The 16,804-nt window shown below is 35.8% G+C and overlaps 1 protein-coding gene across 1 annotated transcript; it reads right to left on the minus strand.

The window, feature by feature from the left end:
- Positions 1 to 930: 930 nt before the first annotated feature.
- On the minus strand, positions 931 to 16,223 carry Mnda (myeloid cell nuclear differentiation antigen). Its single transcript, XM_047556428.1, has 7 exons — positions 16,024 to 16,223; positions 12,054 to 12,338; positions 11,009 to 11,103; positions 10,346 to 10,537; positions 7,302 to 7,724; positions 5,745 to 5,933; positions 931 to 1,524 (listed from the first exon to the last, which is right to left on the minus strand). The coding sequence occupies exons 2-7, from the start codon at positions 12,316 to 12,318 to the stop codon at positions 1,393 to 1,395; spliced, it is 1,296 nt and encodes a 431-aa protein (XP_047412384.1). The 5' UTR covers positions 12,319 to 12,338; positions 16,024 to 16,223; the 3' UTR covers positions 931 to 1,392.
- Between the last annotated feature and the right edge of the window lie 581 nt (positions 16,224 to 16,804).

Raw genomic sequence — 16,804 nt, forward strand, 5'->3', positions numbered from 1 at the left:
CTTAAGGTGTAGCTCTCCTGTTTTGTTAGTTTGACACCCAGGTTTTACAAGGTGTGTCACATTCCAGGAACATCCTGTACTCTGAGCACTGTTTTCTCATTAACCTTTCTGTTCTGTTCTCAACCCAAAGCAGATGTTCTCCGTAGACATCACATTTTCTCATCCCTTAGATGTGCAACTCAGGACTCAGCTAATAGGTGGGAACTGTCTCTGTATTTCTTCCTTTTCTTAAGATGCCAGCTCTTAGGTGTCATGGGAAGTGGTATTTTTCTCCTAGGCCCAGTGTGCTGCCACACTTTCCGCAGTGCACACTAACCTGCAATCAGAAAATCTTCCCAGGCATCTGGGACAGTTGTGGAGCTTCCTTTGTGTCTCCTAGGAGGCCTCTTATCTTTAAGCTGTATATTGTTCAAAGCATGAAAACTGTCAATTCTTGTTATTTTATTGAATTACATTATTGCTTATGGTGAATGTGATCGTTTGGATGTGAGGTGTCCCCCAAAAGTTCATGTGTGAGACAATGCAGGAAGGTTTAGAGGTGAAATGATTGTGTTATGAGAGCCTTAAGACAATCAGCGTGTTAATTACTGATAGGGATTAACCAAATGGCAACTTTAGGCTGGTAGGGTATGGTTGGAGGAGGTGGGTCATTGGGGTCAGGTCATTGGGGTATATATTTGGTGAGCTGAGCTTAGTCTTCTCTTTATACTGCTTTCTACCACTCTTCTGCCATGATGTTCTGCCTCACCTCGCGCCTCAAGGAAAAGAGCTGGCTGTCTATGGACTGAGAACTCTGAAACAGTGAACCCCTAAATAATGTTTTCCTCCTTAAAGTTGTTCTTGTCAGGTCTTTAGTCACAGCAGCAAAAAGCTGAATATAATAGTGGATATACTACACTTTTATCACCAGAAAAAGACAATAGCTATATTTTAAACATTGACTTTATACATTTAATTTTTATAGACAATACTTACTGTCATGTAGAGTAGATTTAATTGTGAAACCTAAATTCTATTCTTTGATCAACAGAATACTTTCTCAGGGTACAATCTTGCCTAACTTAAATAAACTTAGGAATAGCCCTGAAAATCACAATCAGAATGCAGACCCCAATGCTGATAACCTGTGTTCCACCCTGCGTGCCTTACAGCACACAAATCAACCACATTCAAGCAATGCACTTTTGCATTAGAGAGAATATTTCTGGCACTTTTGGGGAAAGATATCCTTTTAAAGATTTTTTTATTTAAAATTTTACATTATGAGTATTTTAAATGAAAATAGTAGTTTTAGACAAAGGAGAATAGCAAGCGAGTTTTATAAAAGAAAGTTAACATAATTCAAATGTAAAACTTTTTAGTATGCTTAGGTATAACTACTGAAGCTATTGTTTACATGAAAGTCTCAACTTTAATCATATCACTGCTGAAGACACTGAATTGATTTATTGGGAGGTTCTGTACTTCAATGTCCAGGCTTAAATTAGCATTGCATGGTCTCTTGTTCTTTATGGCCTTGGTGACCTTGAAGAGAGATAAAGAAGACACATGAGATTCCATCAATTGAGATAAAGCCCTGTATTTCTGTTGCCCATCAATGTCTGTTCATCTCATAAACCACTTCAGTCTCTTCCTTTCTCTCAAAGGCTGTTCATTTTTGCTCACTTATCTTCTTTATTGTATTATTCAGTTTTAAGTGAACACTTCCCCATCATCTGGAGCCTGCAAAGATATACTTCCTCAAGCCCATCATGGGTTTATTTGAACAGGGCCAGAGTTCCTCAAGGGTTGTGAAGGGGACTCATAAATGAAAAGAAAGTGCTACTCTAATCAGTTTGAAGCACTGATTGGATCAGAAAATCAGAATTGTTTCCTCAGGGCTATCCTCTGGATTAGCAGGTAGAGGTAGAATACACAAATTCTTGCATTAAGGTATGTCTGTGTCAGATTCTATCAATATTTATACTTGGACTGTTTACATGTAAGTTTAGTTTTGATTAGTTTGATCAAGAATCCCATGGTAGAACTTTGTGTGGGTTGGTTTGTAGGAGTGTGTTTATCTGAGTCTGAGACAGACAGCCTGATATCATGTGGAGTCAACCATGTATTTTGCTATGGGCTGAGATATTATTTCACTAAAAGATGACATCTTTTGCTTTAAGATGGAGTTATTCCAAGGCCCTGGGATCTCCTTGGTCATTTGTGTCTGGCATGAGCTATGTTGACCTTCCTCCTCTTTAAACTTGTTTGTATTGCCTATTTTCATATTTTCCATTTCACCTTTGACCTCTTTTTCATTTTTTCATTCTCATTGGTAGCATCTGAAGGGTTATGGAAAATAAGATTCCTGCAACATAGCCCCCACAAGAAAATGGAGAGAGGCGGGTCTTGAGAGAAGGAAGGGAAAACTAGCCAAAGAACAATGGGTCCTGGGGGAAAGGGGCAGATACTGAATTCTGGGCCCTAAACCATTACCTTCCCCCATTGAAAATTAGTCCTAAATGTAAGCACAGCAAATAACAATGGGCAAGATTTGAGTCCTCATCCCTAGGGGTCTGGACTTTTATCTCCCCATAAAACAATGAGTTTCATCCTTTTTACAACTGCCCTCCTAAATCAAAGTTTTAATCTGTTCAACTAGCCCCTGACTGTCAAAACTGCACGTACACAGCTCCCAGTGATTACATCATTGTTGCCTATAAAACCAAAATCCCCTCTGTAACTGATGGTCATTTTCTCATCTAGAAAGTGGACTCCGATGACATCTGAGTCCAGGAAGGAATAAAGGCTTCTCTGAATCTGTTGATGTCTATTTCCTGTCCTTTTGTGCTTACAGCATCCTTTATCTTCAGCTGCTGCTGTCTTTTCTATGACTCCACCTTCACTGTCTGATATTCTCATTCATCTTTCCTAAGAATCTGCTTCTGGAACCAGATAGCCTAGGCTGGATCTCAGTTCCTCCACTTATCAGCTATGTCAGGGCATATTACAGTTTCTGAGTATCAGTATCTACCTCTAAGAAATGGGTACAATTACTATAGCTCCATAATGTTTTCGAATCTGAGCATAGAGTATTCAGTATTTTCTATTAATATGAATAGGATGTTAGTATAATATCATTTAATTTAGCTAGTATTATCCAAACCCACAATTTTAATATGTATTTCTAAACTTAAGAATGTATACATCTCTTGCACAAAATTACTGTTTGGTTCCAGAGCTGTACATCCAGATCTATATATCTCCTTATTGATGAATAGATATTTCTTGGATATCAATAGGCAGCTCAAATTCAACACACTTTCTTTCCCTAAGACATGTTCTTCCCCGGCATTTTCAACGTTAGTGAATTGAAGCACCATTTATCATTATCTTTGAAACATCCTCGAATATTCTTTGAATCTTTTCTTTCTCACCGTCAGCACTTAGTCACAATCTCATAATCTTCCTGCAAAAGACACTCTTGGTTCTCTATTAGTCTAAACCTTATTTGACTTTCTTTTTGTTGTGAGCAGTTTGTAAATCATTGGCTTGAACTCTGTGAAACCCTGGGTGGTGCTGCTTCTGGGAACCCTGTGGTGCCTAAGTGCCAGGGGAATGCCCACTGCAGGATGATTCCTGTTGATGGGGGAAATTCCATGCTTTCATGGAAGTCTCTAGTCCAGAAAACCATGATTTTAAATCCCAGCTGCCCAGAGATGGGTATCATCTATGAAGCCCCAAACATATTTCCCCCCATTTCATTCTGTTTATGTCAAGAAGTTCTTCACACGGAGACCCTTTGATATGCTCCTAACTATAAAATAAAATCGTAGGCTTTCATTCCTTTGTTAGAGTCAGTTTCTACCAGAACTGGTCACACACTTTGCCCCCACTCTTCACTTATAAACGAGTCTTTGTCTTATTTTTATAATTTCTGATTATTTTTCTCAATCCCGCTCACCACTGTGCAGGTTCCTGGAGGACCCCTTCTTAAACAGAATTCTAAAATACTCTCCTGCGGTGTCGTGGTAAACAAGCTGCCTGCTTTTTAAAAGTCCTGATGTATAGTGTGTGCAGACTTTGTTGGTGTGAATACGTCTGCCCTTGCTAATTACAAAATGCCAAAGATGTAATAAACAGCTTATAAAATTCAAAAATAACTGTGATAGTAGCAGATACTAGAAGTCACTTTCTGATATTGTAACTGATCCACTTCACCTTTTGAATATAGGCCTCCTTGATCGGAGGAGACAAGTTTTCCTTTTCCTCTTCCTCTTCTCCCTCTCACTAACCTGGGGGCAGGGAACAAGATTACCTTAAATTATCTGTGCTCCACAGGAAGGAGGCATCTGCCAGAGGATCTAGGAAGTGAATATCTCCCAAATTAACAAGTCAATCCTAACATACCATCAGGGTGTCCTGGGACACCCTGTGAGGGCACACCTGGAATGCAGCCTTTGAATAGCTTCTTTAAAATCTCCCCCTCCTTCTGAGGGCAGAATCACAGCCCCTGGTGCTGGAGTCCCCTGTTCCTGTTTTGCTAACAAAGCAATGTAACTTCTTTTTCCTTTTTCTCAAAACCTTGTCCAGGACAAGGACTGAGCTTTTCGATTACAATACCTCTCTCCAAACCTAATATCTCTTTAATGTGTCTTTCCAAGATAGGTACCAGAATTTTTTTTTTTTTTTTTTTTTTTTTAACAGAACCAAAGTCTTCAGGCTGTGTTGTTCCAGAATGGTACATCAGATCTATATAGCTCCATATTGGAGGAGATAGGAAGAATCAGGTATTCTTCATAAAATCTTATACCTTTCAGCAATTTTCACAATGAATTTCCCATTTTATATTTCTGACAAAAAAAGTACATTTACCTAGCTTTTTTTTTTTTTTTTTTTTTTTTTTTTTTTTTTTAATTCTTTGGCCACATCTTCCTATGGTGTTCTACATCTACTGAGTTTCAGCTCTACAGAATTTATAGAATTAGTTTACACTTTAGAGTATTTGCCTTAGTCATTTTCACCTGGTTTAGAAAAATAGTATTTATGTACCTAATTTTGCATCATGCCCTAGCAGTGAGATAAATAATATATATTCATGTTCTCCTGTACTGTTTAAAACAACCCAAGAGAGTGGAGTGTTCCATCATTTTAGCAGACCAATTACACTATTTCCCCCAAATCAGTACACTAGTGAGTATTGAAGGCAGGATTCAAATCAGATGTGTCTTATTCAAAACCCTTGTTCTTGATCATTATTGAAAATGACTTCTTAATTTCATTAGATATTTTATTATCAGCACAAGTATAATATTCTTTTGAAACCCTTATGAATGTCTTTTCCTTATTATATGTATATATATATTTATTTTCTTTCATTTTTTGGTACTGGGGATAGGACCTAGGGGCACTCTACAACTGAACCACAATCCCAGGCCTTTCTATTTTTTATTTTGAGACAGGGTCTCACCAAGTTGCCAAGGCTGGCCTTAAATTTGTGATCCTTCTGCCTTAGCCTCCCAAGTTTCAGTGATTATAGGTATGAATCACTGCACCTGTCTCCATTTTCTTAATTTGTTAAAACACAAAATAAAACAAGAAAAATCTTCTACTCAGATATGAGGGCAAGGGCATTCTTTAATCCTTGCACCTACTGAACTGTTCATGTAACACACTAGAAAGATAGTTTCCCAAATCCTTAAAAAAAAAAAAAAAAAAAAAAAGGATTTCCCTCTTGGCAAATTAATGCTCTGTCTAGTTCCCACCTTAATGAAACTGTGAGTTCCACACACCAGCGTCAGCTTCTTGTCAATTGTTCTCAGCTGGAAGCAGAAGAGTCGAAGTTTATCTCCTTCGTTACACTTGATATTGTGCCATTTTCCATTCCCTATCACATCTATCTTTCCTGTATTATCTTGTATTTCATAGATTGTGTTCTTCTTATTCACTTTTTTCTGCAAAATGAAAATTCAGTTTCAGAAGAGTAACTGTCATATGTTTAAGAAAGACTTTTGAGACCAAGTCAATATAAAATGTAAGAGATCAATTATAGGCATAGATCTACATGTAGCTTGGCAAGGTCTTCTCAAAGAAACTTGATTTTCTTTGCCTGTTTTCCTAATTTTTGCTTTCCTTCTAGGCATTTTCTGCCTGACAATTATAGAACAATGAATTTTCTTCCTGGTCTCAACTGCTTCCTCCTCAGGAACAGATTTGATTCCTTTTAGAGAACCTGAAATTGGTAGGATCAGTGAACTTCTATGACTCCTCTGTTTATTTTATGAATGGACATTTATTACCACTGTTCATTCATTCAATAGAATATAGGGGATCTATATAACAAGTAACTATACAACAAGTTAACTTACAAGTTAAGTTCTAGTGACTTCCTAATGCTTCTGTAAAACCTTCTCCATTGATTTATTCTTTTCCAATAACATTATTCCAGTTAACCTATGTTCCCCACTTCATACTGTATAGAGTCTCACTCATTAAGCTATTATTTATCAACTCTATAATTGTGTATATACAGATAGCCTCTTAAAAAGGGTGTAATAATCAATATAAAACAAAGAGGCAATCCTAAAAGACAGGTATATACAGTCATAAAAGGAGTTAATTTTATGTTAGTTGAGTTCACAAAAGTTTATAAATTTTGTTATTGATTGAAGGCATAATACTAATGCCCTGAATTTGAGCATTGATCTATCACTGAAATGTTCATATTTTATTTAGATGAGTTAACTTGTCTTTCAAATATCATGTCATACAATGATTCAAAGTTGTTCAATAAACTCTGAATTATTAATGAATTGAGTAAAATACAACAGATATCACTGAATGGTTAGATCATTGCCTATTAAATGTTTTTGCATTCAGGAGAATATAATCAACTCATTTATTCCTGAGAATGCATGTTAAAACCAGAATTCATCCTTATTAGGGCAATCCATTCTTCCTACAAAAGAAAGAAAAAAACAAAGCAAAGAAGGAAATAAGTAAAGATTTATATAGTTGCAATAGAGTTCAAAGGAATAAGGCTACAAGAATAAGTCTACCTATCTGTGCCATGCATTGTCCTTGCTCACTGTGACTGTGGATAGGTATTGATAACTAGTAAAATGAGACCTCTTAGGGAAATTTTTGTAAAGAATTTTCTTGGAGGAATTTGGGGAAATAGAACGTTAAAAGGTTACCTAGTCTTATTTCCTATTCTGTCTCTACAGTCAGGGTAGAATCCTAAGTTTCAACATTCAGTCAGTAAGCAAAATTTAATTTCAGGAGTTGATGGAGAAAAGTAAAAAATGATTTTAAGGAATTACCTTTTGTAGCATAAACAACCCATACACTAATGTTCCTGGTGCTTGCTTATGAAGATGATCAATCTTGGGAGTTTCATTTGCTCTCTTGATCACACTGTTGGGGACCTGGATCTTTTGGTCAAGACCAACTTCGGACACAAATGATGCTTCATTTACCTCCAGGATTCCTTTGCACTCAAAGTAATCAGAGATAGTGATAACCTTCTTTTTTGTAAATTTCTCTTTCAGGTTGGTGCTGAAAACCTTCACTTGGAAAAACTGAGTCTCAGTAGCCACTGTAGCATGGAACATTTTGCTTTTTCCCTCTTCCTCAGACTCATATTCAAACAGGTCTGTTGCTTTCAGCACCAACACTGTCATTGGGTCCTTGTGGAGGATGTTTCTTCTGGAAGCTGAATGACATTGAGCCTGAGTTTTCTGATTCTAGGTTGAACAGACACAGGGAAATAAACTTACAAGTTTAGGAGGGAATACAAAAAAACCATTCCATGAGAAAAATCTCAATCCCAACATTGGACCCAGCAACTTTCATGAAAAATTAGAACTAATACTAGAACTATGTTAGAGAGAAAGGAAAGGCTAATGAAGTGGTATAGTTTATCTAGAAGAAGTATAACACAGCTGACAACAGGCATGGAAGTCAGGATGCTCCCACTGAAACAATCTTTCCAAAGCAAAGCATGACCTTAAGCATGAATAGTACAGGATGAGAGATGATGAAAGCATTTTTATGAAGCATTGAATTATAAATTGCAATATAACAAATAACAAATTTAAGTATATTCTTTACCTACTTAAGTGACATCTCCTCCCCCCAAAAAAAGAAAAATAAAAAATGAAATTGAATAGTGTTGAAAATGGAGAAGGATGATTATCATAAATTATAGGAATGTCAAAAGTTTTTGGTTACCACTAGAATATCCAGGACCATTTTGAGGGTTCAAATTGTAATAGCTCTTCCCAAGAAATAATGGTCTATTAGAAGTAATGAGAAAGGCACTGGCTGACTTAAAATTTCCTATTTTAAATAGGCTTGGGTAGAGGTATTCCACTCAGAGTCATATCCTTAAACCAAGGTAGATAGCTTTCCTCAAAATCAAGGACAGACTCCAATCTCTTTTCTCCATGGTAGTCTGGGCTCATTGAATTTCAGCAGAGTATTTTAATGGAGAGAAAGTTGCCTGATCTGTAAGAGAAATTGTGTGAGGAAATAAGAGGCTATGAACTTCAGAGGTTCAAGTACATAGAGCTTTAGTTGTCAATGCTCTGCCCTGGTACACTATGCACAGTAGTCACCTGTGGGTGACTGGACTTGGATTTGACTTTTTATTAGTGTAACCAGTTACCCTAACACAAGGAACACTTTTTCCAAAGCAACATTGTTAGTAATATTGACTCAGACATAAGAAAAGCATTACTAACAAGATTCAAATTGACAAGAAAATTATAGTGTATATATAAAAGAAATGATTTGACTACTCTAAAGGAAATAAAGGACCTCCGATGGACACAGGTACAAGCGTGTTCATGGGAGAGGCATTGGGATTGGGATAGTGGAATGCCAATCTACCGAAATTTTTTTAAGACAAATTACATTGTATTTATGTATGTCAAAATTATATAGTCATTAAATAATCATTTATATTTTTATTTAAGGACTTAGAAAGATATTCCTGATATGTTAAATGAATAACGCAAGTAACTAAATACTAATCATTATAGGATACTCTACTGGAAAAACTTACTCTATAGTTATGAAGAAAAATATCTGATAGAATACAAAGAAAAAGCTTGGTAGGATGAGAGCTAATGAAAAATCATGCGTCTGTTTTTGCTTGACTGATTTGGCTGTAAGCACTTCCTTAATTTCTAAAGCAATCATGTGTTATTTGTGTAGAAAAAATAAGAAAGAGAGAATGTTGATGGTGTTGTGACTTTTCTTCTGTTATCCATAATCTTTTTCCTTCAATGCATATTCTGGAAAAAAAATACTCCCCCTCTTTAGAATAAAAATAGATTTTTCATGTGTTATTTGAACTGACATTGATGCCAGACATTGTAAAACACGAATGAGACTGATTTGGAAGTGGTATGACTTAATAAGAATGAATGTGCCATTACAAATTGCAGTTCATACCCTTTCCTTTCCAGGTCTTGGTGTGTGGTTTTCCCTTTGTCTGGATTTTTCCAAATCCCTCAACTTCCCATGCTGAGCAAATGCTTCACCTGTTTGCTTTTGTATCCTTCAGGCCTCATGAAATCTATCACTCCTTAACCGGATTAGATAACCCTCATTTTGCCCAATCAGTTGTGCTGATTTACATTTCACTATTTCCAGGGCCTCACAGGAAGTTCTGGTTTACAGGGATTTACTGAACCAACAAGGTTGCTGTAATCTTACAATACACAGAAAGGTAGGAAGACAAATATTAATTAGTTATATTGGTCATAACTGGCAAGGAAAAAAAATGAGATCCTATTCAAGTGAGCCCCATAATTTTTTTTTTTTTCTTGGTCTGGATGGAGTCTCAGGCAGGCTTTCTCAAGGACAGGATATCAATATTGGGATTCAGAGGGTGAATAGTTTTGGGCACCTAAGGGTTTTACAGGAGGAGGAATACACGGTGTGTAAAAATTCTGAAAAAGAAGGAAACTTGGTGTGTGTTGAAGAAAAAGTAACAGATTATTCAACTAAGAGAAGAAATGTGAAAGAGACTAAAGCAGGATAAAGTGAACCTACTGATGCATGTGCCTAACTCTGCTGGGCTGTACACTTCTCCCACCCTGAGATCAGCACAGGACAGAAAACCTGCTTCAGTGATTGTGTTGTTTGTCAAGTATCCCTGTGGGAGCAAAAGGTCAAGATGCAGTGAATTGTCTCTCTCTCTCATATATATGTATGTGTGTGTGCGTATTCAAGTTGTGGATCTATTTAGGTATTGGTGTTGTTATTTCCAAGTCGAGGTTGCAATCAGAATTTTGAGGCCTGATGACTACATTTAGGTTGGGGAAAAGAAAGGAAAAGTGGAACAGGAAGATTGTACCTCTGTTGAGGAAGCTCTGGATGGAGTTGATGCCAGCATCTGGGCAGGCGGAAAATGGTCCATGATGGTGGACATGCTGGCTTCTGCAGGACAGGAAGGAAGAATCTGCTCTTCAGACTTCTTACTCCTTTTGATTCCAGAAATCTTATTCTTTTTAGTTTCAGTCTTTCCTAAGCTTGTGGTTTTTCTTTTCTGTAAAGAGTTTAATTTTCTTTCCTGTTAATGATTCTCAATAGCAAATGAAATACAGCACATCTTTACTATTTGGTAACAGGTTGATTATAAATAAAATTTTTTTGTGGAAACTTGAGAGAGTGCTTTCCATCCCCTGGCCAGTTGTAAGATGGGGGCATAACGGGTTTCATCAAAGGTAGAGGAAAGAGTTGTAAACACGATTCCTCTAGTTACCTCTGTGGTAGAATGTGACTGACTTGGAATTAGAAAACATATTTTTTTTATAAACACGGGCAAAACATTTTTCACCTGATTTCAAGTTAACATACCTCTTTAGTAGGAATAAAGATATATTTATGTCATGTGATCAATAATTATGCAGATGGTAAATTTAAAACCTTGACAGGAAACTAATGAATAACTGTTTAATGGAGAGACTGAGAAGAAAAGCCATGGCACTTTCTTTTGTGGGACTTGGAGTACACGTACCTGAGCTTCAGGAGTCTTCACTGTGCTGCCTGAGATCGATGTCGGTGTTGCAGGACCTACTTCTTGCTTCTTTTTCACTGGGGTTTTTTGTTTTACTGGGATAGAATTAATTCTTATCACAACAAATGCATTAAAAAGGAACACATATAAATCCAGAGCAGATGGGGTAGAATAGCTGAAGCACTTTCCATACTATTTCCTCTCAGTTCTTGCTGTGGGTCTAGGTATACTTATGTCTATCTCCACAGCATTAGCTCAACCGGGCTCAAGGACACCAGCACTCATAACTCAGGCATCACCTCCTGCTCCTCAATGCTTTAGTAACTCATCCCCTGTGCAATGTGCTTCCTGTCCTCTGATCTCCACATACCTCAGTCAAACCTTTCCCAATCCTGTCCTCCTATTATCTCCTTTGAAAAAGTCATGGTGTTCATGATGCTGACTGGTTGACTCTGTTTTTCATATAATACACTGAAATTACAGAAACCAGTGAAAGGAAAGATGGTATAGATGTTTGAAGTGAGATATGGTGATTATGAATTTTGACTTTTTTGTTTTTATTTAATTCAGTAATTTTACAAGACAAAAAGTTCATGTCTCTTTGTGGTCAGTCTTCATTAAAAGTGTTGCCTTATCTTTGTTACTGGAGAGAAAAATGACAATGGTATAATACTAATGAATTGGTTGCAATAATTGGTTAATGGATATATTTAAAATCTAAACCATGATTTTTATGCTTTTGTTATTTTCTAACTGCTGTCAGGTAGTGTGCCTGAAACCTCTGTCTTTCATTAACAATTTTTTCTTTTGTTTTTTAATCATAACCCAAATATACATTCTCTTCTAAATACACTAACCCACTGGACAGAGAAGGCCCTGGGTTGTCAACATGCTGACATCTGAAATACCAGTGTTGCCATGGCCTCTGAGCCATAAACTGGGAAAGGGATGTACCAACTTAGACTAAAGTGGGTTTTTTCCAAGGTCAGGGAAGGTAAGCACAAGTAGGACAGGGTCAGCAATAAAGTGTTCTGTTTCCAAATACCTTTCATCTTCTCTCTTTTCAGGTCTTCAGCAAGTTCTTCAAGTGTTGGTATGTCTTTGAACACCGTGATCAGTTTGCTCACTCCAGCATCACTTTGGAACTTGTCTTCCAACAAGTCAGCAAATTTAATTCTGTTGTATTCATCTTGCATTTTTCTAGTCAGTTTTAATTCTTTGGCCAGTAAGGACTTAAGCATGCTAAATTGATAATCATTGATGACCTCTAATCCTTTCAGCAGAACAATTTTTTTGTATTGATTCACCATTTCTCACGTTATGGGTGAGCCTACAAGAGAAAATCAGCACAACAGTGTTACACATAAAAGAGAAATTTAAAAAATGAGATATGCCCATGTTGTGAATGACCATAGGTATATTCAGAACAAAAAAGAAGTATAATCACCCGTTATATCATTTGGGATATTGGTTGAGACTTGCTGCACTAGTTAATCTAAAAATGTTCTTTCTTATCAATGGTGATAGTGGAGTTAGGTCAAGAGTAGTTGTGGTGAAAGGATATCTTGAAATGACAATTGTTGTAAAACTTAGAGTATGAGTTGTATAGTGTCAGCCTCAGGCTCAGTTAGGGAACCAAGTTGGGTGTCTGTCAATGGATGAATGGATAAACTAATATATATATACATATATGTAAAATACATATATATATAATGTGATATACATGTATATGTCACATTTCATACATAGACACATAAGTGGAGTCATAATCATAAAGAATGAAATTATGTCATTTCCTTGTAAATGAATGGAATTGGAGAATATCACGCTAAGTGAAATAGGCCAGACTCAGACAGTCAGGGGTCAAATGTTTTCTTTCATATGCATAAATGAGAGAGCAAAAAGGGTTAATAAAAAAGTGGATCTCATGAAAACAGAAGGGTAGAGTAAGGGGATCAAGGCAGAGGGAAGAGGGAGACACAAGGAAGGTAGTGTGGGATGAAATTGACCAAATCATTCTGTGTGCATGTGTGAACATGTAATAATGATTCTTACTTTTATGTACAATTATAATGCAACAAATTTAAAAAACATAAACGATGTTAGCAACTGATAAGCTAAAACATGTTTCTGGAATTTTTTTGTTGTTGTTGTTATTGTTCAATACCTTCTTTTTTGTGTATTTAAAGTTATTTAAAATAAGGAGAATGAAGAGACAAAAATTAGACAAAAACAAACCAAAAAAAATGCATGAAGTAATTTTTAATGGTGTTTTCCCCCAAATTCCATATTTGGGGACTTTTTAAAACACTAGAAAAATGCAAAACCTGAAGTTGTGAATATGTGAGTTTATTAAGTACAAAAACAAAACAAAACAAAACTTGAAAAACATCGGATGTGAAGTGGCAAACATCAATGTGTAATATTGTAAAATTCAACTGTAGCACAATAACCATATGTCTAGCTGCAAAATCAGTTCACTTTATGTGAGAGTCATGTCTTGCACATACTACTAGGCCATCGGCATAAAACCCTATGTACAATGTGTGCATTAAGTACATTTTCTTAAGTATTTCAATTTTGGAATTTCATAGTGACCCTAAGGGTTTCAGAGAGGTGCTGCTAATCTAACTTAAATAAAAAATAATTTTGAAATTGTAATGTGTATAGGTAGCCAAAAATGGAATTTTGACTGACTTTGAATAAAACAGTTAACAATCAGAAGATTAGCAACACAAGAACACCTACCAGGCACAGTTTTGGAATAAGTATCTAAGAAGAAAAGTAAATGAGGAAAAAAAAAAAAAAAAAATGCAGTCAAATATGCAGATGCTAGAGAAAAATAAGGAAAGCAAGGGGGATCCCATGAAAATAGAAGGGAAATCAGTGGAGTACAGGGAGGGGACTAGGAGGAGAGAGCAGGGACTGGAAAAATGAGTAACTATAAAATGTAACTGACCACATTATGCTATGTACACATATGAACACACCACAGTGAATTTCACCTTTATGTATTTTCTATAAAGTACCAATTTAAAAAAACTATAAATAAATAGAAGAAAGACCAGGAGAGTAGAGGAAGGGGAATAGGGAGGGAGTAATAGGAGGAAAGGAAGTACTGGGGGGCTGAAGTGGAACAAATTATATTCCACGTATGTAAGATTACGTTGAAATGAACCCTGGTATTATGTATGAATATAATGCAGTAATAGGAACATAAAAAATAAATGTTGCAGTCTTAAAAATAAAGAGTACAAAACTAACTTGATTAGGACTTTAGTGTGTAAAAATAAGACTGAACAAAGAGAAAGAGGAAATAGATCAAAATGGTGGATTGAAATTAGTGTGAAATGAAGATCTGAATATTCACTAAGTAACGTAAGGAAAATGCAGATATAAATTTTAAAATATAGAGAAAAGGAGAAGGAAGCATAGAAAAAGTGTTACAATTTGAAATAATGGTGGCTGACTAGCCAGTCAAAATACACCATTTAAATTAATGCACATTAAATGTTAAACCCGTTAAGAGTTTTCAAAACTTGAATGAAAAAAAAAAAAAACTTATCTATAGATTTTTGACAAAAACCATTTAAAAGTTTTAAAAATATTGGAAGAAGTTTCATGATGCAAATAGTATTTCTGAAGAAAGCAATACATCTCTTCATGTAGTTATAAATGGGCCTTGATTGTAAGAACAGAAGTTTCACTAATGATAAAAGAAAAATCAAGCTCAAGAAAAATCAAAGAATTCTAATCATGTATTTACCTAGTCACTGTATGTTCCTTCTTAAGACTATAAAAAGTATATGCAGCATAGTTCTCTCTCTTTTTTTCACTATGTATTCACATACATAAAGTGAAAAATAGAAATTTAAGCTGAGTATGATGACCCATGATTCTGGTCCCAAGTGACTGGGAAGGCTGAGTTAGGAGGATCACAAATTCAAAGTCAGCCCAGGCAACTTCGTAAGATCCTGTCTCACAGTGAAAAATAAAAAGGGCTGGGGCTGTAGCTCAGAGGTAGAGTGTACTTGGGATTAATCAACAGTACGAAAAAAAAAAAATAGACAACTATACAAAAATGATAAATCATAATTGCAGTTTGATATTTTAGCTTATCTTTATTACTGAAAAGAGTAAAAAGCTAGAAAAATTAGAAAAAGTGATTAACACAGTTAAAAACTTAAATAAAAAGTTGCACCTAACATTTATAAAATTCTGAAACCAACGTTAAAACTTCTAAAATACATGAATTGTTTGTATACCAGGATCTGCAAAAAGATAGTGCTTTACCAAAGGCATATGTAAATGTTTTTAAAAAAAACTGTTTTTTGATACATAAAAAATTCAATTGATTTCCATGACCCCTTTCGTATGAACTCTCACAATTGAAGTTCACCTCTGACTTTGAAGAAAGCAGGGAGAAGTCCAAATATGACTAAAGTACTAACTTTAATACCTGGTATAGAGTAGAGATAAAATAAAAGTTAAATATTTTTATTAATATTAAGATAGTATGCACTTGGATAACTGTTTATGAAATGGAGGTATTTTCTACTATCCATGTGTTTGTTTCTTATGTTTTGTAAAAGTGGGATAATACCCTATAATACAACTTTATGTTGAGATGTGCTTTTCACTTAAAATCATTTCGTATTGAATTTTCATGCCACTGTTTTGTCTTGCCACTGCCAAGACAATCAAAGTCCTCTTTTAATTATCAACTTATGCCAACAAATACTTAGAAAATATATCTTACAATCTGCAATAGTCAAAATGCCCTTGCCTTTATTCAGGCCCAAGTGTTGGAGGAATAAAGATGTCTGTTATGTTTCTAAATGAAGCATGAGAACCAAGCTAGCTACTGCAGTTGTCACTGTTCTCAATGCAGCTGATGCCAGTCCCACTCCCCTCACCCCACTACCCGGAAGAGCCCAAACTGATTTCCTCTGGTAATCTTGTGATTTGGGGGAGGTGTCCATATCGTCTCTACGGAAAGCTCTGACAGGACTCACCTCCCTGGAACTGTCTTCAACAATAGTCCAGGTCTTCAGACCTTCAGCAAGCAGCTGTTGTTTTGCTTGAAAAATAAGATCTCCTAAATGCTAAGAAAATAATATGTTTTCAAAGGTTACAGGAAAAGAGCACTGGCTAGAGTCACTTAATAACTTGAGCAATCGTGAGTGTCTCACACTGTGCTCACAGCCCAGGAGAGAAGAGATGAAGCAGTACAAGACTCCTCCTACCAATGCTCATAGCTTTCGATTTCCCAGTCAGAGAAACTGAACTGTGCCCTTCCTGTAACAGCTTAGTAATCACAGTTAGATCTCAGCTATGTTTATTTAAAAAAAAAAAAAAAAAAAAGAACATTTATAGAGACATCAGTTGCACCAAGCAGAGCAATTCTAATGTCACAGAAAAAAACGGGAGGGGAAAATTTTGGGGGGTGTAATTGAACCAAACTCTTCTGTCTGCTCTTTGCTAAAGCCCAGAACAAAATCTGTTAGTATGTGAGCCTGAACTGCCCAAGTTGATGTGTGTATTCACCAAGTTATCTTTTATAAAAATCAATACTGGGACATATTTATTTTCTTTTTATTTTTGTTAGATATTCTATGTATAGAATTTTTTCCCAGCTTTATTTGAAAACACTATTACTGTTTTCTTTGCTTTCTTTTTTTAACATTATAAGTTGTAAAGTTTCGGCAGTTTTATTACTCTTCTCTTCTTTTAGTGTAGATACTTAATGATTTTTCTTGTTGACACTGTTCTTCCCTAAGCTCCCTAAGTTTTATG

The sequence above is a fragment of the Sciurus carolinensis genome, chromosome 1 (genome assembly GCF_902686445.1).
Source record: "Sciurus carolinensis chromosome 1, mSciCar1.2, whole genome shotgun sequence".
NCBI lineage: Eukaryota > Metazoa > Chordata > Mammalia > Rodentia > Sciuridae > Sciurus > Sciurus carolinensis.

What these genes read in the sequence shown, in the direction of transcription:
- Mnda (XM_047556428.1), bottom strand. Translation starts at nt 12,318, where the DNA reads ATGGTGAATCAATACAAAAAAATTGTTCTGCTGAAAGGATTAGAGGTC. An exon ending in TGAAGACTCCTGAAGCTCAG is followed by an intron (nt 10,538 to 11,008) that starts GTACGTGTACTC and finishes AACTCTTTACAG; the next exon opens with AAAAGAAAAACCACAAGCTT. An exon ending in GGTTGTTTATGCTACAAAAG is followed by an intron (nt 5,934 to 7,301) that starts GTAATTCCTTAA and finishes TTCATTTTGCAG; the next exon opens with AAAAAAGTGAATAAGAAGAA.